General features: G+C 30.9%; 1 protein-coding gene across 4 annotated transcripts in view; it reads left to right on the plus strand.

Annotated features, from left to right (window-relative positions):
- The window catches only part of LOC145967595 (sphingomyelin phosphodiesterase), a 43108-nt gene that overhangs the window by 13910 nt on the left and 6880 nt on the right, over positions 1-22318 (plus strand). For 3 of the 4 annotated variants that reach the window (XM_083092635.1, XM_083092638.1, XM_083092636.1), the window contains exons 2-9: positions 8465-8574; positions 10594-10802; positions 15215-15511; positions 19558-19950; positions 20342-20514; positions 21003-21365; positions 21459-21651; positions 21797-21981. In XM_083092635.1, coding sequence (XP_082948761.1) covers positions 8481-8574; positions 10594-10802; positions 15215-15511; positions 19558-19950; positions 20342-20514; positions 21003-21365; positions 21459-21651; positions 21797-21981 — 1907 coding nt within the window. In that variant the 5' untranslated portion in view covers positions 8465-8480. Of the gene's footprint in view, positions 1-8464; positions 8575-10593; positions 10803-14133; positions 14382-15214; positions 15512-19557; positions 19951-20341; positions 20515-21002; positions 21366-21458; positions 21652-21796; positions 21982-22318 lie in introns of those variants that run through there. The other variant, XM_083092639.1, reaches the window with a different exon arrangement.

The raw sequence follows: 22318 nt of genomic DNA on the forward strand, positions 1-22318 counted from the left end.
CCCTCAAAAAATTGCCTTGTCTATCCGTTTTGCCATTTTCAGATACTATTTTACTGTACTATTATACGAACGATGCAATGAAGTTACTCCTTGGGAGAGTAGCTTGTTCATTGTAACGAATCATGCGACAATCATCGCAACTACTCGACGGACCGGTTTTGCCATCCACGCAATTAACGTGGAAGAATTTCGCTTAACTCCGAGACTCCGGGGATTTAAATTAATGACGTACTATGATGCGACCATTTCACTGTCGCATGTTTTACGAAGCTCGAATGCTAAAAGATACAGGTCAGTGTCGAATTCAAAAATATCTTAGATTAAAATTACATGAGAGTTATAACAAGAGATAATATTCGTAAAAATATAATATTAGTACTGAAAATATAATATTGATACTGATTTTCGAAAAATAAATTTTGTCTTGGTCTAGAGTGAATCTTTGTAGCAAAAATCTCTATATTTTTAACATAATTTTTATAATTTATAATTTATCTTTTAATTAAAATAATTTATAAATTATATCTTAAATTTTATATCTAAAATATATCTAAAATTATCTTAATTTAAGATAATTATTATTATTTATTATATCATTTATTATATTACACTTTCCTATATATATATATATATATATATATATACACTTTCCTATTTACCAAAAGTGTGGAAACCCCTGAATATTTCGAAAAATACGCATTTTTTAAAAAAATGTTTCATACAAAAGTTATAGGGTTTTATGTGGCGCATTACACAGCAACATTATTATGACCTCGAATAGCGTTGTCAAGGTTATGTGAAAATCAGCTTCAATTTTTTAAATGGAACCCTATATTTTTTATTACATTATCTTGCAGCTTATCTTGAGAGCTTTTCAAAACACTATAATAAAGTATTTCTTCATTGAGTACTTTTCGAGTTATGAGGCTTGAAATAATTTCTTAATTTTACATAAACCATAAAATATCTAGTAAAATATTCATTTTTCGACTATCTTACCTTAATACTTTTATGTACAAAATAATGAGAGGAATCAATTGGTGTAAAGAAAAAACATAGTTGTTTTTAAGAAAAAATATGTAATTTGCAATTAACAATTACATATTTTTTTTTTTAAACAACTATGTGTTTTCTTTACACCAGTTGATTCCTCTCATCATTTTGTACATAAAAGTATTAAGGTAAGATAATCGAAAAATGAATATTTTACTAGATATTTTTTATAGTTTATGTAAAATTAAGAAATGATTTCAAGCCTCATAACTCGGAAAGTACTTAATGAAAACTAACTTAATTATAGTGTTTTGGAAAGCTCTCGAGATAAGCTACAAGAATATGCAAAAGCATATAGGGTGTCCCATTTAAAAAGTTGGAAGTGACCTTCACATAACCTTGACAACGCTATTCGAGGTCATAATAATGTTGCTGTGTAATGCGCCACATAAAACCCTATAACTTTTGTATGAAACATTTTTTTTTTAAATGCGTATTTTTCGAAATATTAAGGGGTTTCCACACTTTTGGTAAACCCTGTATATATATACAGGGTGTTCCATTTTAATCCGACCAGTCGAATATCTCGAAAACCAAGCCCGGGAGAGAAAAATATTTCAGACAAAAGTTGTTTGGTTTCGAGGGGGCCATAAGATGGTATCATTGGTTTGACCTTGAAGAGTCATTTGAAGGTCACGTGAAGGTCACTTCAATTTTTTTAAATGGAACACCCTATATATTTTTGCACACTCTTGTAGCTTATCTCGAGAGCTTTCCAAAACACTATCATTAAGTACCTTTTCGTTAAGTACTTTTTGAATTATGAGGGTTGAAATAATTTCTTAATTTTACATAAACCGTAAAATATCTTGTAAAATATTCACTTTTCGATTATCTTACCTTAATACTTTTATGTACAAAATAATGAGAGGAATCAATTGGTGTAAAAAAAACACATAGTTGTTTTTAAGAAAAAATATAGAATTGTTAATTGCAAATTACATATTTTTTCTTCAAAACAACTATGTGTTTTCTTTACACCAATTGATTCCTCTCATTATTTTGTACGTAAAAGTATTAAGGTAAGATAATCGAAAAATGAATATTTTACTAGATATTTTACGGTTTATGTAGAATTAAGAAATTATTTCAAGCCTCATAACTCAAAAAGTACTTAACGAAAAGGTACTTAATTATAGTGTTTTGGAAAGCTCTCGATGTCAGCTACAAGAATGTGCAAAAATATATAGGGTATTCCATTTAAGAAATTTAAGGTGACCTTTATGTGACCTTCAAATGACTGTTCAAGGTCAAATCATTGTCACCATCTTATGGCCTCCTCGAAACCAAACAACTTTTGTCTGAAATATTTTTCTCTCCCGGGCTTGGTTTTCGAGATATTCGACTGGTCGGATTAAAATGAAACACCCTGTATATACAGGGTGTATAAAAAGTACCGGGACGGTGAAATATCTCGAAAACTAAGCATTTCAGAAAAAAATGTTTCAGATAAAAGTTATAGGATTTCAAAAGATCTATTTACTGGCGCTATGAGTTTAACCTTGGATGGCGTCGCCAAGGTCAGAGCAAGGTCACCTAGAATTTTTTAAACGGGACTCCCTATTTTTTATTGCATATTCTTATAGCTTATCTCGAGAGCTTTCCAAAACACTATAATTAAGTTAGTTTTCATTAAGTATTTTCCGAGTTATGAGGCTTGAAATCATTTCTTAATTTTACATAAACCGTAAAATATCTCGTAAAATATTCATTTTTCGATTACTTTACCTTAATACTTTTATAACAATAACTTTTACAAAATAATGAGAGGAATCAATTGGTGTAAAAAAAACACATAGTTGTTTCGAAGAAAAAATATGTAATTTGCAATTAACAATTACATATTTTTTCTTCGAAACAACTATATATTTTCTTTACACCAATTGATTCCTCTCATTATTTTGTACATAAAAGTATTAAGGTAAAGTAATCGAAAAATGAATATTTTACAAGATATTTTACGATTTATGTAAAATTAAGAAATGATTTCAAGCCTCATAACTCGGAAAGTACTTAATGAAAACTAATTATAGTGCTTTGAAAAGGTCTGAAGAAGGGCTACAAGAATATGCAAGAAAATAGGGGGTCCGATTTTAAAAATTCTAGGTGACCTTGCTCTGACTTAGGCGACGCCACCCAAGGTTAAACTCATAATGCCAGTAAATAGATCTTTTGAAATCCTACAACTTTTATCCGACATTTTTTTCTGAAATGCTCAGTTTTCGAGATATTTCAACGTCCCAGTACTTTTTATGCACCCTGTATATATATATATATACACAGGTTGTGTCATTTTAAGTGATGCAGCTGAATATCTCGAAACCATGGCCGTTTTCGGTGAAAATGTTTTAAACAAAAGTTGTATGGTTTTAAGAGGGCCATAATATGGTGTCATTGGTTTTACCTTGAAGAGTCATTTGAAGGTCACGTGAAGGTCACCGTCAATTTCTTAAATAGAACCCCCTACTTTTTATTACATATTCTTATATCTTATCTCGAAGGCTTTCCAAAACACTATAATAAAATATTTTTCCCTTAAATACTTTTCGAGTTATAAGGCTTGAAATCATTTCTTAATTTTACATAAACCGTAAAATATCTTGTAAAATATTCATTTTTCGATTATCTTACCTTAATACTTTTACGTACAAAATAATGAGAGGAATCAATTGGTGTAAAGAAAACACATAATTGTTTCGAAAAAAAAAATGTAATTGTTAATTGCAAATTACATTTTTTTTTTCGAAACAATTATGTGTTTTCTTTACACCAATTGATTCCTCTCATTATTTTGTACGTAAAAGTATTAAGGTAAGATAATCGAAAAATGAATATTTTACAAGATATTTTACGGTTTATGTAAAATTAAGAAATGATTTCAAGCCTCATAACTCGGAAAGTACTTAATGAAAACTAACTTAATTATAGTGTTTTGGAAAGCTCCCGAGATGAGCTACAAGAATATGCAAAAATATATAGAGTGTTCCATTTGAAAAATTCAAGGTGATCTTCATATGACCTTCCAGCGACTATTCAAGGTCAAACCATTGCCACCATTTTATAGTTCTCTTTAAACCAAACAACTTTTATTTGAAACATTTTTCTCTAAAATGCTTTATTTTTTAGATATTCGACCGTTTCCGGACTTTTCGAAAACCCTGTATAGAATATAAACCTGCGAATAAATAAGACATATATATATATATATATATATATATATATATATATATATTATAAGTAATTATATTACTGTATGAAATTTTTGCAAGATACTTTTTTCATTATAAACACTTATACTAATGCATTTACGTAAGTTTGTGCACGACGAGCTTAAATCAGTCTTCTTTCGTTAGACCCCATGGTGGGTCAGATAACGGTCAGCCGCGTATTCCACTTGGCCGGCCAGCTCGCACCTCGATTTACTCGCGCCAACTCATGATTTTATCACTAATAGAAATTTGAAAATCGTCTTTGCGGAAATTTTCAATTTAAAAAGAGAATAATTTGAAGAAAGGAACTTAACATATATCACCTTCTTTCAATTGGATTTATCAATCAGAGGAATAATAAACAAAAATCGGACATATTTCACTATCGCAATGCTTTAGCATAAAAACATTAAAATTAGTGTAACAAGCACGTTAATTTAAAAAAAAGATAAATTGGCAATATATTATAAATCTCATCTCATTATATCTGCTTTATGAATTTTGGAAATAAAGATTCATTCATTCTAAAATGTTTTATCATATTTAATCATGTGTAAATATTAAGCGACTGTTAGAATCAAGAATCTTTTTATCTTTACTTCGATAACCTACTATCACATGGGAAAGATATAAAATAGAAAAACATATAAAATAAAAAACAGAGATATCCAGAAGCGTGCGTTCTTCATTGCGTTGGATGCATACATGTACATAACTTTCGCCAAAACTGATTCCATTAAACCAACGCAACCGTCAATTTAATAGATTAGAGTAAAAAATTACTACGCTCCGTGAAATTTAATTGAAGTTACAAAGTATAGCAAACCATAGAGTAAGATTGAAATTATAAAGTAGTAAGACAAACGTTGATCTATATTTCTGGTTTCCTTATCGTGAAAATAATACAATCGTAAATTATATCTACCTTGTTATTTGTTTTTATATTATTAGATATTTAATTACTATATTAAAATTAATAATGATATATTAATATATAGATAATGACATAATGTAATTATTGTATAAATATAAATAGTATATATTTATCATTTTTCTATAAGACATTTAAAAAGTTTTTTTTAACTACGACTTTTTGTCTTATTAAATTAATGTTATATTTTATATAGAACCTTTTATAAGATATAATTCTGTAAGAGAGAGAACAAAAATTACAAATCATAGAGGGAAGTGCAAATGTGAGCATCAGATAAGATACATCTCATGCCCGCATGACACGTGTAGCCTTGACACGCACGTGCATCGTCTGCGTACAAGTGCAGTATATACAGGGTGATTCATATAAAGTGACCGATGTGAATATTAGCTAAAGTTGAAGAGCTATGAAAAAATTTTTATACCAAAAGATGTTTGACACAGAGGGGGACATCGTATGGTACAAACGATATTTTTATAGATGAAGGCATTAAGGAGATTTCAAGATCAACTTAATTTTTTTAAATGGAACCCCCTATTTTTTATTACATATTCTTGGAGCTCATCTCGAGAGCTTTCCAAAACACTATAATTAAGTTAGTTTCCATTAAGTACTTTTCAAGTTATGAGGCTTGAAATCATTTCTTAATTTTACATAAACCGTAAAATATCTTGTAAAATATTCATTTTTCGATTATTTTACCTTCATACTTTTATGTACAAAATAATGAGAGGAATCAATTGGTCTAAAGAAAACACATAGTTATTTTTAAGAAAAAATAAGTAATTGTTAATTGCAAATTACATATTTTTTCTTTGGAACAACTATGTGTTTTCTTTACACCAATTGATTTCTCTCATTATTTTGTACATAAAAGTATTAAGGTAAAATAATCGAAAAATGAATATTTTACAAGATATTTTACGGTTTATGTAAAATTAAGAAATGATTTCAAGCCTCATAACTTGGAAAGTACTTAATGGAAACTAACTTAATTATAGTGTTTTGGAAAGCTCTCGAGATGAGCTCCAAGAATATGTAATAAAAAATAGGGGGTTCCATTTAAAAAAATTAAGTTGATCTTGAAATCTCCTTAATGCCTTCATCTATAAAAATATCGTTTGTACTGTACGATGTCCCCCTCTGTGTCAAACATCTTTTGGTATAAAAATTTTTTCATAGCTCTTCAATTTTAGGTAATATTCACATCGGTCACTTTATATGAATCACCCTGTATAACTTATATCGCGTAATTTATTCTAAAGGTATTAGTCGGCTGCACTCATTTCCGTTTCAGCTGCTTCAAATACGATTCTACATAATTTTGAATAATAAAATCTCAATGATTCATAAAATCACGTGAACTGTTTATGATAAATTGCTCGATAAACCCCTTAGTGAAAATTATGTATCATTTATCAAATTGCTAGCGCTATTTACCAATCGACACCTCATGGGAAAAATTTAAATCAATTCATTAAATCATTATTTCTTCCATATTCTTCTTTCGCTACCTAATTGCATAATAATAAATAATAAAAATATAAAAGAAATAAATGGAAAACAAATATAATTAAATAATGATTTAATTAAATGATGTAAATGATAGTGTCTATCATCTTTTTAGTAATATAATATATATGTATTTATATATCTACATGTTCAATTAAAAACAAAATTAAAAAGCTTGAAAATACGAATGATTTGTTTTAGATTTTTACTGATGAAAGTATCTCAATCATTTCGAGAAAAAACTTCCGTTACCGGTATAGAATCCGCTAACACTGTAAACGAATTCTTGCTCGAAGAACGAGTTCCGTTAACATAGATGTGATGCTATAAACTCAAAAAAAATATTTTGCTGATGTAAATAGATTTCTACAACAAAAATTTATCGCTATTTTTTGCATGTGCTACAATATTGTTTGTAAACATATTTAGAATTTATATGAACAAATCTGTAGTAATACCTTCTGGCAAATTTAGGTCACACTGCCAGATATCAATCACTACATTGAATAAGTAAGAGTTTTGATACTGCAGCTGAAAGAATCTTTGTGAAAAACGATTTTTCTGTGTATCAGCCAAATTTTATCAAATATTAATCTTAATATAGACATTACAGAAAGACTTTCTTCCTAAATTTTACTAACAGTTCGTATAAATTCTATCTCTGTCATTTAGATTGATTAAATGCAAAACATACGCGATATCATAATATTTGCTAATTATTTATCTGTCTTAATTAATTAATTTTTCATACTCAAAAAATTTTTGCTATAGTTGCAAGATCATTTTTTGAACGCAATTCAGGCGAAGATCGTCATTATTTCTTATACATTCAAAAGGCGTCGAACAGTGTCTTCATGGCATTGCTAACCCACTTAAGAGTAACAGTAACGGGCGGGACGGTATGCCCAAAAATTTCGTGTGTTGTAACAGTGACACCGATCGGACACATGTTGCCGGAGGAAAATAATTAATCATCGTTTATTCTTCCCCCGTACCTTTCTCTTGCTCTCGATTGAAAAAAAATTGATTATAAAAAAAAAAATAAATAAAGCACACTCGCGATCTTAGAAGCGTGAATTTCTACAAACTTCCTCGCTCTGCGTCGCTACAACGCGATTTTCGACGCTTCGTTTACCGTCAAGGAAAGTGCAAGTTATGTTCCGTCGAATGCAAATTTTTTCTCTAGTAATTGCGTACACCTTTCACGGATATGTCCATCGGACGATTAATCGCGGTTTTCAGCCGCGATAGACTCTTGTAACGCGAACTTGCTTTTGCTATAAAATTATTCAGAGATTTATGATTGGACTCATTTTCGTTGTTTGTTTTTTTTTTCCTCGTTTCCTTGCTTGATCGATCGATTCCGACATACATTGCTCATAAATGTATGTAAAATGTATATAAAAAATAAAATCGATTCCTGTTATACTTCCTTATTTTATATCTATTGATGCTTTTTTCGTATTTATACATTTTTCTTATATAACTAATTTTCTTAAATAATTAAAACATAATATATATGTGTATATATATATATATATATATATATAAAAAATGAAATGTAATAGTTTGTAATTTTTGTTTTGGAAATGTATATGTTAGAGTTCAAATTTTACGACTTTGACGATTATAAATAAATATATATATATATATATATATATATATATATATATTTATTTATTTATAATATATATTAAAACATAATATATATGTATAAGTAACATTTATATACATTTGTTATTTTTTATAATTACAGGTAACGATACCAAAGAATGCAAAATAGTATGCAAAGTCAAAGCAGGATATCGTCAAGTTTCATCTTCCTATTATGCATTTTTCTCTCCAATTCAATATGGATTGTTATCGGTATGTATATTTAAAAATATATATATATAATTTTATTAGGAAATATATTAATTCTAATTAGTTTTGAATCATTTTAAGCGATTTTATTAGGTAAAAACATCAATGAAACTTATTTGTATAATCCGAATAACAGGGGACAAGGAATGTAAATAAATTGTGTAACAAGGATGAATAATATTACTAGGAAATGTATATGTTAGAATTCAAATTTTACGACTTTGACGATTCAAGTTGAAAAATAGAACGCGACTTGCTGTGTGCAATCTCGTAACCTCTTTTTGCCGAGAAAGTACTTAAGATTTGCATGCGATTCGATCGATTATATTCATGGGAAATTATGTGATTTCCTTTGAACAGCGAATCATCGACTATTCCAAGCGTAACAGAAAAATTGCACGTTTTCAAGGTAAAACACGCTATGCAATATAATACTTACGTGCTTCATGGGAAAAATCGACATACTTTATCGAAGTAAGCTTCCACGATTGTAACTAATCGCTTACAATTAATCGCAGTGTGAAAAATGGATGTTTCCTTCCGCATGAAATGATCCATACGCGATCGTTCATTTATTTTTATTTCATCCGTTAGAAAGTCTCTAATATGATCGTCCAGAGAAAAGACCTTTGTCTTTTTATTGCCAAATATCAATTTTATCTCAATTTGTAACGAGTAATTTAATCTGCAAAAATATTATCTTTCTCATGGAAAAATTCACTGTGTTGACGTTTTTTCAAAAAATTTTTTCACATTATATTTTACATTTTAATTTCAGATTTATAAGTAAAGAAATAATTTAAATATATAAAAATTTTAACTTAAAATAAATTAAAATAAATTTTAACTTAAAAATACACTCGTCAACAAAATTATCACATAAGTAATTTCATGTTAAATTTTCCCATAATTTCAAATAAGTATAACTCCGTTAATAAAAATGGTCGTATTTGAAAATTTTTTTTTATTCTCAAGCTTAAAGCCTCTATTTTAAAAATCATTTGTCAGATTTAGAATTTACCCTCCCCTCTCTCATCATCTCCTTAAAAGTAAGCACGTGTTACATCTCCAAAAATTGCATAATTTGACGCATTCCACGGGGTGGAATAAATTTTTGTCGCAAATTTCATGATAATCATCGTAAAATATGGACTTTTATGTGTGAATTAAAAACAATGAAGTTTGTACGAAATGAAGTTTTTTTTCGCGGAGTTACGACATATCAGTTACCTATACATTTTTGTTCATTTATCGCCAACATTAGCATTACCCAATGCGCACCACGAGGAGGTTGCTGGTTGGATTTGGCGCATCGTGTGTGTGTGTGTGTGTGTGTGTGTGTGTGTGTGTGTGTGTGTGTGTGTTGGAGGACGGGAATGTGGAAATGTCTTGGGAAATGTTCACATTTAAAAAAACACAGAAGTTATGAGAAAATTTGACATGAAATTACCTATGCGATAATTTTGTTGACGAGTGTAATATATTTATAATATACAATAATATAATTATAATATATTATAAATATTATTATAAATATTATAAATATTATTATAATAATATAATTATAATATATAAATATATTATAAATATATTATTAAAAATTATATTAAATATTACTTTAGAATAATATATATATTAATAAAGTAATACATAATATGTGCCATATACACATAAATGGTAGTACATTAAATCGCAAGTTATCTAACAGAGAAGATATTAATCTCACGCGACACAAATTCAAATGAATTTATAATTATTCGTGTCGTAAAGCTCGTTTCGACGTAAATCCCTGCACTTCTTGCCAAACGAGAAACGTTTATATGTAATGGATGTTTCACAATGCAAATTGCAAAATTAACTTCGCGAGAATTGAGTTGCGCAATTTGTAGATTTCAATTCAACAAAAACAAGAGAATTGTCGCATCTTCCGGTCACGCCAGCGGAAGTGACGAGTATTCGTCTCGTTTTCGATCGGTCACGACTGAATTATAATAAATGAACCGCTTTTCCGGTTTTACGCAGGAAATCCCATTCGGGACAGGACAAGACGGGAAGCCGAGATAGCGTCCACCAACTGGACCGCTCTGGCCGACGAATGGATCGCCGCGAAGGCCAGAGCCGCCGAAAAGATGGATGTCGCTCTGCTGCCGTTCAACGAAAGATTCCGGGAATTACCACCCACGGTGGAGACTTTTGTTGTTAACGGCACGAACCCTGAACAAATGGCACGGGTAAGGAGGAATAGATTTTGTTCGCATCAATAGGTACATCCTCGGTACGTGAACAAAACGATATAATTTATTATTAGTTAAAAGTGCATTATCGTTGTTAAAATTGTGTAAGATACTTCATTCATTATCAATTAGAAATTTCCTCTGATATATAAATATATGAAAGATTGAATCGTTTTTAATGTGTAAACTGACGTAAGAACTTGTACCAAAAATATGCCATAAATTGCATCTTGCAGATATTTTATCAAATCTTTAGAAAACATGATGATACACTATAATTGCATTGTTGGAATAATTTTAAAGCTTATTTTATATTTGAAAATTTTAAATTTACTATTTCAATTTTACTATTTTATATTTACTAATTTACGTTGATTTTAAAAAAAAATTTTGACTCCAAAATACTGACAAGTAGGTATACATAATATTTTCCGTTTCTTTATTATTCTATATTATAAAATTATATATAATATAAATATTATATATTGTAAAATGATATATATTTTATTTATAAAATTATATAATTTCGAAAATATATTTTTGAAAAATTCTAAAATGATAAAAATTATGATATATCTGCTAAACACTTTGTACATCTTTACCACGCATATTGCATAAGTTCAACGATTTGAAATCAATACGATTGACATTGTTCGATCTGTTTCTACTTTGCGTGACAGTAGTTACATGTCGAACGCAATCAGACCGTTGAAAACGCATTCGGTACACTCGATTAATAAGAAAAATAGCATCTATCGACTCAAGCTTCTTCCGTATAAATAGAAACGTATTATGCTATAGAATTATTATTGCACAAATAAACTGATAAAATCGATGATCGTGAAATGAGAAAAGACCATGAAAAACTTTCTACATTCGTTCGCGTTCGCTTTGCTTTATGATAAGAAACGAGAAATTGATCTAATCGATGCATTTTCACTCCTGCGTCCACATATTAATCGGTATATTTCTCCTTGATGCACGAAATTAGTTTAGAAAAGCATTAATCAACCGTAAATATTGATATCGCATTAACGGATGTGTATCATGTAATTAATATTTTAATTACAAGAATTACTACATCGCCAAGAATTACTACATCAAGAAATTGTTAAATCGGTACAGATGAAACTTTATTCTATTGGCCAGAGACTTTTTAAAATATATAGAATTCGGTAAAAGATGATGTTTATTGTTTAATAAGGTAGCCTTAAAAATGCGCGATAGACTGCAAGTCACTGATAACATTGAAATTATCGAGATTTGAATTAATGAAATGATTAGAGAGCAAATACAAGGTGTGTTTATCGAGCTTTATTTAGATCAAATCTTGAGCTACTATTGGCTTCGACAGACAACGAGAATATAAATTCTAAAAATCGCAGTAGAAATTTTGAAAGGGAACACTGTTTAATATGAGTGTGTAAGTACAAATATAAATGTGTGCATATACAGGGTGGCCGATTTATCTGAAGACATTGAAATATCTCAAAAACTAAGCCCAGCAAACAAAAATGTTTCAGACAAAAGTTGTATGGTTTCGAGGGGGACATAAGATGGTACCATTGGTTTGACCTTGAAGAGTTATTTGAAGGTCACATGAAGGTCACCTTCAATTTCTTAAATGGAACCTGCTATTTGTCATTGCATATTCTTGTAGCTTATCTCGAGAGCTTTCCAAAACACTATAATTAAGTACCTTTTCGTTAAGTACTTTTTGAGTTATGAGGCTTGAAATAATTTCTTAATTTTACATAAACCGTAAAATATCTTGTAAAATATTCATTTTTCGATTATCTTACCTTAATACTTTTACGTACAAAATAATGAGAGGAATCAATTGGTGTAAAGAAAACACATAGTTGTTTTTAAGAAAAAATATGGAATTGTTAATTGCAAATTACATATTTTTTCTTCAAAACAACTATGTGTTTTCTTTACACCAATTGATTCCTCTCATTATTTTGTACGTAAAAGTATTAAGGTAAGATAATCGAAAAATGAATATTTTACAAGATATTTTACGGTAAAATTAAGAAATTATTTCAAGCCTCATAACTCAAAAAGTACTTAACGAAAAGGTACTTAATTATAGTGTTTTGGAAAGCTCTCGAGATAAGCTACAAGAATATGCAATGACAAATAGTAGGTTCCATTTAAGAAATTGAAGGTGACCTTCATGTGACCTTCAAATAACTCTTCAAGGTCAAACCAATGGTACCATCTTATGTCCCCCTCGAAACCATACAACTTTTGTCTGAAACATTTTTGTTTGCTGGGCTTAGTTTTTGAGATATTTCAATGTCTTCAGATAAATCGGCCACCCTGTATATGTGAACGACGTGATGTCAACAGATAGAAAAACTAACATGAATAGATTTATTGTCGAAGACCGTTTGAGGAATGATGTAGAAGATATGATATATATATATATATATATATATATATATATATATATATATATATATATATATATATACAGGGTGTCCCTGAGCATGTGCTCACGCACTTGTGAGGAGGTAGATAATTAAGCAGTAAATTAAGTGAAGAAATCATATTCCATGTAACGATTTTTGTAATAATAATAGAAATATTAATTATTGAAAGTTCATCATAGTTACTTTCAAGGTCAATTTTAAGATTGACAGAGGCACTTTCAGAAAAAACGTTTGATACAAAAGTTTCTTATTTTTTCACGTACAATTCGAATCTGTAATAAAAAGTACCATATTCCCCTAAAAAAATTCAACTTCCGATCCGGATGGCGTATTTCCGGTCGGAATCAAAAGTTGAAAATATCACCATTTCTTTATTTAATTTACTGCGCTCTACCTCCTCACAAGTGCGTGAGCGCATGCTCAGGGACACCCTGTATAATATAATACAGAGCGTTAATACACAAACAGAAATTTTAAATACGAAAACAATTTGATATTTCGAAAAATAAACCGTTAACAAAGGCGTTAGTTTTTGACGAAATGAAATAGAAGTAAGTCTTTTTGTTAGTAAAAGATATGGAGAAAAAATTTTAAAAATATATATGTAAAGAAACCGATTTCAAAATTTTGTAAGAAAATTATAAGGTGAAAAAATGGTCCGCTTCTAATTCTCCTATGTGATATCAAAAAATCATTTTATTTTAGATCTTTACTTAAAAGATTTTTACTTAATATAAAGATATAATGAATTATGACATATTAAACATTAAAATTTATATAAAATAATATAATAAAATATAATAAAATAATATAAAAGTTATTGAAAATGCTTCTCAAATTTTAATTTTAAAAACAAATATTTCGATCGAAATGCGTAGAAAAAAATTGTATAAGGAATTTGTAGTTTTTTATCTACTTTATATACCCCCGAGAAAGCCCATCTTTATCGAAGTACCCTGCTAGAAGCATATATGTATAAAAATTTTCTAATTACTATTTTTTCGCGACTTCGCCTTTTTCTTCTTTTTTTTCCTCTCCTTATTTTATTCAGGACGAACGCCAATGTCGTTGCGGCTCTCACTTTCAGTGCCAAAATACTTTCACCAACGCGATCATCGACAGACCGTGGTGAATGCAAGTATGTACCTTCTATCCTTCCTATTCGCGTGTGCTTATACGCATACGCATCGTGTATAATGTGGTGTCAATGACTTTCGTCCGCGAAAGTCGCCCACGATCATCTATATCATTCGTCATCGCTTGCGTAAAAGAAATCACCGATAGATATATCGCGGTGCTCCCTTCGATCTCGGAAAAGGTGCACGCTCGATTATCTCGGGATCGCGATCCAAGAAGGAAAGTTGCAAGATCAAAGGCACGCAGAAAGCGACGCGAAGAAATCGTTTCACTTAATTCGAGCTGTGTCTCGTGATATATTGTGATAGACGAAGCATGCATATATCGATTAATTTTCTGCTCCTTTTCGAGCCTTTCTTGATATAATTATTGGATCTTAAACCATGGGACGCATTATTATTCTAATTTGAGTCAAATTTGATTTTTATCATAACTGAGAAAAATATTAAAATTCGCAAAATTACCTATTCTCAACCGCATATATTTTTTTCTTTTTTTTTATTTGTCCAATTTACATATTACAATGAAGAATAAATTACATTTCTGAATGTATATCTGTATATCTTCTAATGTATATAAACAAAAGAGAGAAGATTCATAAATATTTTCAACATAATAATCGGATGGAATAATCGGAAAGATTAAATAATACAGAAAACCTAAATACAAAACCAAGCAAAATAATCAAAAACATGCAATGCAATAAATATTTTAATAACACTATTATTGCACATTAGAGAATGACAACTATATTAATTTGATTATTTTATCAATCACTTTACTTGAGATATTATATCATATAAATTTATCATGTTTATGTATATCTAATTATAGTTAAATTACTCGCGGATGCTATGGGATATGGAAACTGTCCAACCAAGTGGACATCTGTCCGGATTTGTTGACAAAGCTCTTAAACTGCTAGATCTGAGGCAAGTCATGATGGAGGTTGAAACCTCCGTAATGTCCAAAGTATCTTGTACTGCATGCAAAGTAGGAGCCGGCCTGCTACAGCATTACATAAAAGTCGGCAAGAGCGATGAAGAAATCATGGCCAGCATTTATCAATTCTGCGTGTCGCTTAACATACAAAGCGCTCGAGTCTGCCACGGAGTCACTCTGCTTTTTGGGGTAAAGTTTACATGTATATGTATTATATGTATTATATATAAAATTAAAAGATAAAATGATGTATATAATATGTCCCACATTTGCTTAACCGTTTGAGTTTTTTCAAGCGGTGCGACCGCGCTCCCCCCTGTCCAGTACCCAAAAGTGCCAGCGCATCAATTTGTAAATTCACAGTAACTGCACGCTCGGTTTTTGTCGAATTGTGTGACTTAAACAGTACTTTTACTACTTATGCTCAAAGGAATGTCAGAGTGACACTAAATTTGAAAAGATAACAGGGTGCACACTTAAATTTTGAAAATAAATTCCCTGAGAATTCCATGATTTTCCAGGTATTTTTGTTTAAAATTCTAGGTAAAATTAAAATAATTTATCGTACGTAAACTTTTAACATAAATTGAAAAAAAACAAAAACATTTTAATATATTTTAATAAAATTTGGACAAAAATTTTATTATGTATATATATATATTTTTTTTTTTATGCTCGAATCTGTTCTTCAAGAGCATTCGCCTCTTTTTGGGCATTCTCTAAAATTCTTATATACTCTTCTTTTCTAATTTTTTCACCTCTAAAATGTTTTTTTCTTTTTCTAAGCTTCTTGCTCTGCAATAGATGCTCGATATCGCTCAAGATATTCTACACAGAGCGAATGTTTACACTTGCAATATAAAAAAAATGATCAAAGAAGTAGTTTTTAAAAAATTCCCTGAGTCTTAATAAAATTCCATGAGAATTCCCTGATTTTCCAGGTTAAAACAAAAATCCCTGAGAATTCCAGGTTTTTTCCGGTAGTATACACCCTGGATAATAATTATTGCTTATAAGTAAAAAACAGCGCAATCGCGCTTGGCACTTTCCGAAATGGAACCGAACAAGCGCTATCGCGCTGCTTGGCTCTTTTTGACTCGGAATTAGATAAGCGCTATCGCACTGCTTGGCATTTTTCGATCGAGTTTCTACAAAAGTCCGTGGCACTCAAACGGTTAAATCAATATAAAATGCACTCATAATAAAGAAATTTTATTCAGTAATTAAAATTGTAAAAAATTCATTAATTTTACAATTAATAATTGTACTAATTTTGAATTAATTGAAGTATCCTGATTATGAAATCAATTTTGAAAATATTAACAATATTTTGAAAATATTGAAAAGGACGTTTTCCTTCAGATTTCGGCAAAAAACATTTCAAATAACTATAATCAACAAAAATATTTTGTTTTAATTATAAAATTCGATGAAAAAAAAATAAAAATTCATATTTTAATTCAATAAAAATATTGATTAAATATTTACAAGCATTGCATCTTTCTCGATTTTTTCCAAAAAAAAAACATTGATATCCATTTGTGCCTTGATCTTTGCTAATTTTTAATGCTTATGTTAGCTATTCTTATTTTACTAATTTTAGCAATGGTTCTTCTGCCCTTTTAATTTTTCTTTTATACATCTTGCCCAAGTCTGCTAAAAAAAAATATAATGAAGCTGAGACATCTTACTTAAAAATGTGGAACATTTTTACATTTTAAAGAAAAGTATATCCTTTATTCGATATATATATATATATATATATATATATATATATATATATATGTATCGAATAAAAGAAACATTTGCATCGACTCTCTGTCATCGATTATATTTTATAAATTCTATCTTCATAAATACAATGAGAATATACCCACACGGAACAAAAACCTCTAATGGATGTCCACTAGACGTCTACCATGGAGATTCGAAACCTCCATTAGATGTCCATGAAACGTCCCGTAAACATCTACTAGACATCCACAGTTCCGCATTTCATACCTCCATTCGACATCCATTAGACGTATTCATAGATGTCATATGTACATTATATGGAGTAATTATAGATATTTTGTGGAGCTCTTATGGATGTCAGATATACGTTACATGGAGTAATTATAGATATTTTGTGGAGCTCTTATGGATGTCAGATATACGTTATATGCAGTAATTATAGATATTTTGTCGAGCTTTCATGGATGTCATATGTACGTTATATGGAGTAACAAATAGATAATGAACGGATCATTTTCGTTTATTGGCCGGACATTTACTTGTCCGACTTATAAAATCGATTTAATATCTGAAGTTCCTCTATTGAAACTGTATCAGAAATTAGATCGAAGTAATACTTTTAATTTTATCTGTCGCCTTTTGCAAACTTTATATAATTCTCTTAATAATGACTAAAACTCAAGTACGAGAAAAATAGCGCCCCATAGCGGTAAACGAACTAGCGCGATTACTGATTTTACAGTGAAATTTTACTTCCACTGACTATAATTATTAGTGAGATATAAGATAAAGTAACAAAAAATATTTACCAATACTAGGAAAAATAATTAATAAAAATTATTTATTAAGAGAAATGTGTACACATCTATCATACATCCATAACCGACGTCTAATGGACATCCATGATGAATTTACAAACGACATCTACCGTGGAGATAATATGGATTTCTATTAGAGATCCATTGAACATCCACCGTGGAGATAGAGGTCATATGGAGGTATGGAGGTTATATGGACTTCCAATGGATGTCATGTTCCGTGTGGGATAAACATAATAATAATTACTTTTATGGACTAAAAGGTGATGAGAAAAATATTTACCAACAAATTTTACAAATTTTTGAAAATTATTAAGATTTTATAATTTTTTAAATGTAAAATATTATAATTTTTTTAAATGTCGCATTCAAAATTCAGTAGTTTCGCATTTCAAAAGTTCTGTGATTTTCCGATTGATTGTAGGGGGAGTTCCCCTAGTAGCGGACACTTAAGGTTTTTTGTAGATAAATTAAAAAAATGTATTTTATTTCTCTTATATTTTGCATTAATTATTAGTTAACAATATTAGAAATGGGAATAAATGAACGGAATAATCAACTTTTTTATAATATAATATTTAAATCAGTGTCAAACTTTGGTATAAAATTTTGTACGATCTTGAAGTGGCGCCTAGTATCGGACATGGTTAAAATAGATCCCCTAAACACCGTATAATTTCAAAATAATTTATAATGATCACGAATATAATTATCAGAACACTCAGGGATATCAGCATATGCCTCGTGAGCCCATTCCTAGCAGCTGGAGTATTGAATTTAATCTTTTTCATTGTTCTCTAGGTAAACTACACAGGTAGTATCATCGTTTGTATGTTTAGATGTTAGTGTTCTAGTTTTCTTTATCTTCTTTGATCGATTCGTCTTCTTTTTAAACTTATTTCTTCACAGACATGCAATACTGACATTTTTAGTATCTGGCAAGATTAGAACAAAATATTCTGTCCGAGCCAGGGGACAAAAAATGTATTAAAAAATAACGAATTCGTAAAAACTAGTTTACTTTATGCAAAAAGCACATAGATATTTGAAAACTATTTATCAAAATACTTCATAATACAAGAACATGTATTGTAGACAACAAATCTTCGTAAGTATGACCTGTTTCTAAATTATACAATGCAACGTTTTATCTTCAAACGCATCGATTAACAGTCCTCTTAGCTTGCGTATGCAAATCTGGAGTGTGTCGCATCCTGCACGTGGATCACTATACTTTCTCCACCCTGTCACCGAAATTACCACCCGATCGCGTTTTTATTCGCATAGATATGACATATGTCCGGTACTAGATGCCGTCCGGCGCTAGGGGAACTCCCCCTATGTACTGCCGTTAGAGGCGTGCAAATCTGCTCTCACTCCCGCTTGTTCCCGACAGCGAGACTGGATTCTCGAGACTCAGATTATCGGGAGCGCTGTTATCGAGAATAGAAGCTCCCAATAATCTCAAGAATCCAGTCTCGCTGTCGGGAACGAGCGGGAGTGAGAGCAGATTTGCACGCCTCTAACTGCCATATCAATCCCCAACAATATTCATTTATTGGTAAGCTCATTATATTTGATACGAGCAATGAATGAGGCATTTTTCCTGCCGGGACGTGTTACACCATTTCTTTTACCCTGTATAAAACGAACAAAAATTGAAATTAAAATAAATCTGCATAGGGGGAAGTGATCTACGTGCTGAAACAGGTGAATATGGGTCCAGCACAAATCTGCAGCTTCGTGATCGGCGATGCATGCGACGACGCGTTTAATCCGCTACACGAATGGGAGGTGGCCTTTCCACCGGTCAAGAAACCGCCGATCAAACCGCCAATACCGCCGCAGGAAGGCGCGCCGACCTTCAAGGTGTTGCATATTTCCGATACGCATTATGATCCCTATTATCAGGAGGGCGCGAATGCCGAATGCAATGAGCCGCTCTGCTGTCGGCTGACAAATGGCGCTCCTTTAACGGCCTCAGCCGCCGCTGGACGGTGGGGCGATTACAGAAAGTGCGATACACCCAAAAGAACGATCGATCATATGCTCAAGCACATCGCCGACACGCATTCAGTGAGTAACACGTCCGAGCAATTAATTAAGCCGTTACCGTATAAAACTTACAAAGAAATGACGAGACATTGGGTGCATCCAGAAGCACAACCGCTCACTGAGCGGCTAAGTAGCAATTGAATGTGATTGGTTTCTATCTTTGAATTCACCAATCACATTCGAGTGCTACTTAGCCGCTCAGTGAGCGGTTGTGCTTCTGGATGCACCCACTCGCTCTTAATTGCCGTACGTAAAAAAAATTTTAACAATGTGTTTCACTGATGGAAAAAATTTATTTATATTAAGTATATAATAAATATGATGTATGATTTTTTGCAAACAAAAAAATTAATCGTCTTTGATATAAGTGGGAAGGGAAATAATTTTTCTTTACGGTTGAAAAAATTTCCAGGATATTGATTACATTTTGTGGACGGGTGATTTGCCACCCCATGACATATGGAACCAAACGCGAGAAGAGAACCTAAAAGTATTGCGTAACACGGTCGCGCAAATGGTAGAGATGTTTCCCGGCATACCGATTTTTCCTGCCTTGGGAAATCACGAAAGCGCGCCGGTCAACAGGTATATATCAGCTATCCACTTAAACTCACCTCTATCTCATCTTGGAACATATCTTATCACTTTTACTTTTCTAGAAAATATTCTTTCAGATACAAATTATTCGTCTTGTACAAAAACTTAGAGAAAACTATTTTTTTCCTTTAAAAAAATTTATTCTATTTTACATAGTACAAACATTTCAAGATTTAAACAAAATAATTAATACAATAAAATAGGGCAATAGCGATAGAAAGGGGAAAAGAAAAGACTGATTAAGCCATTATCAAATTTTCTTATCCGATTAATTAAATTAATAACTTTAGAAAAATTATTTTAGAAACATTCAACAATAATAATACAACTGTAAAGATTTCTATTACATTCCATTATTGCTTACATATCAAAATAAAAACTCTTTAGAGACAAATGAATTTCACTATAAAAAATATTTTTAATATATCTGGAATCAAATTCTTTCTAAAATGAACAATAACATTCCTTTATTTTAGTTTCCCACCACCCTTGGTGCCTGAAGAAAATAGTATCTCATGGCTGTACGACGATCTCGATAAACAATGGCGACACTGGCTGCCAGCCGGTGTATCACATACCGTCCGTCGCGGTGCCTTCTACTCCGTTCTAGTTCGACCAGGCTTCAGAATTCTCTCTGTGAATATGAATTATTGCAACAACAAGAACTGGTGGTTGTTGATCAATAGCACTGACCCGGTCAACGAGCTACAATGGCTCGTATATGAGCTGCAAGGTGCCGAAATCAATGGTGAGAAAGTGCATATAATCGGTCATATTCCACCTGGACATTCGGATTGCCTTAAGGTGTGGTCGAGGAATTACTATCACATCATCAACCGGTTGGTATCTGATTGTTTAAATCGCTATTGTAAATTGCTACCGAGCAACACTTAATGCATTGTGTAACAAATGTCCTTCCTCTATTTACTTAGCTATGAGTCAACAATCACGGCCCAGTTCTTCGGGCATACGCATTATGACGAGTTCCAGATATTCTATGATACATCAGACCTCGGCAGAGCGCTCAGCATCGCCTACGTCGGTCCTTCAGTTTCGCCATATTATGATTTAAATCCCGGCTACAGAATATATTATATCGATGGAGATCATCCAAAGACTACAAGAGTAAATAAAATGATATTTTCTTTTCTCATTAGTATGATTAATAAATACGCTGATAGATTTTGGCCGAACAGTCTGTGACATTCCTTTTTCATATATGTATATAAAGGCATTATTTATTATTTTCAAATTAACGCGCACATTCTAGATGGTCATCGATCACGAGAGCTGGGTTATGAATCTCAAGGAAGCAAATCTTTACGATTATCCGATCTGGCATAAGTTGTATAGCGCGCGACAAGCCTACCAAATGGCATCGCTTTTACCAAAGGACTGGGACTCCCTAATTGACAAAATGACCAACGAACCAGCCCTCTTTGATCTCTATTACAAGTAATGATATCCACATAATACAATACTAATCAAAAGTATTGCATCATCCCCAAAAAATACAGAAAACGCAAATAAATGATAAAGTTTATTTTTTTTTCTTCTAGCTGTTTCTCTCAAGTTCACAAAACATAATTAAAACGCTATTAAAACATAAAATAACAGTAATAAAATATAATTTGGTAATATTTATATTATTTCGTTCATTGAAGAGTAACGATCTCTCTGTTTTTTAGTAATGCAATATTTTTGACTGGTACTATAAGACAATGTAGTCTATAAGTTTTGTGTAAAAAAAAACAAATACTTTTTTTAATTAAAAAATTGGAAAGAGTCATAT

The sequence above is a fragment of the Camponotus vicinus genome, unplaced genomic scaffold (assembly GCF_025532165.1).
Source record: "Camponotus vicinus isolate PSW18456_S1 unplaced genomic scaffold, iyCamVici1.0 SCAF_2, whole genome shotgun sequence".
Taxonomy (NCBI): domain Eukaryota; kingdom Metazoa; phylum Arthropoda; class Insecta; order Hymenoptera; family Formicidae; genus Camponotus; species Camponotus vicinus.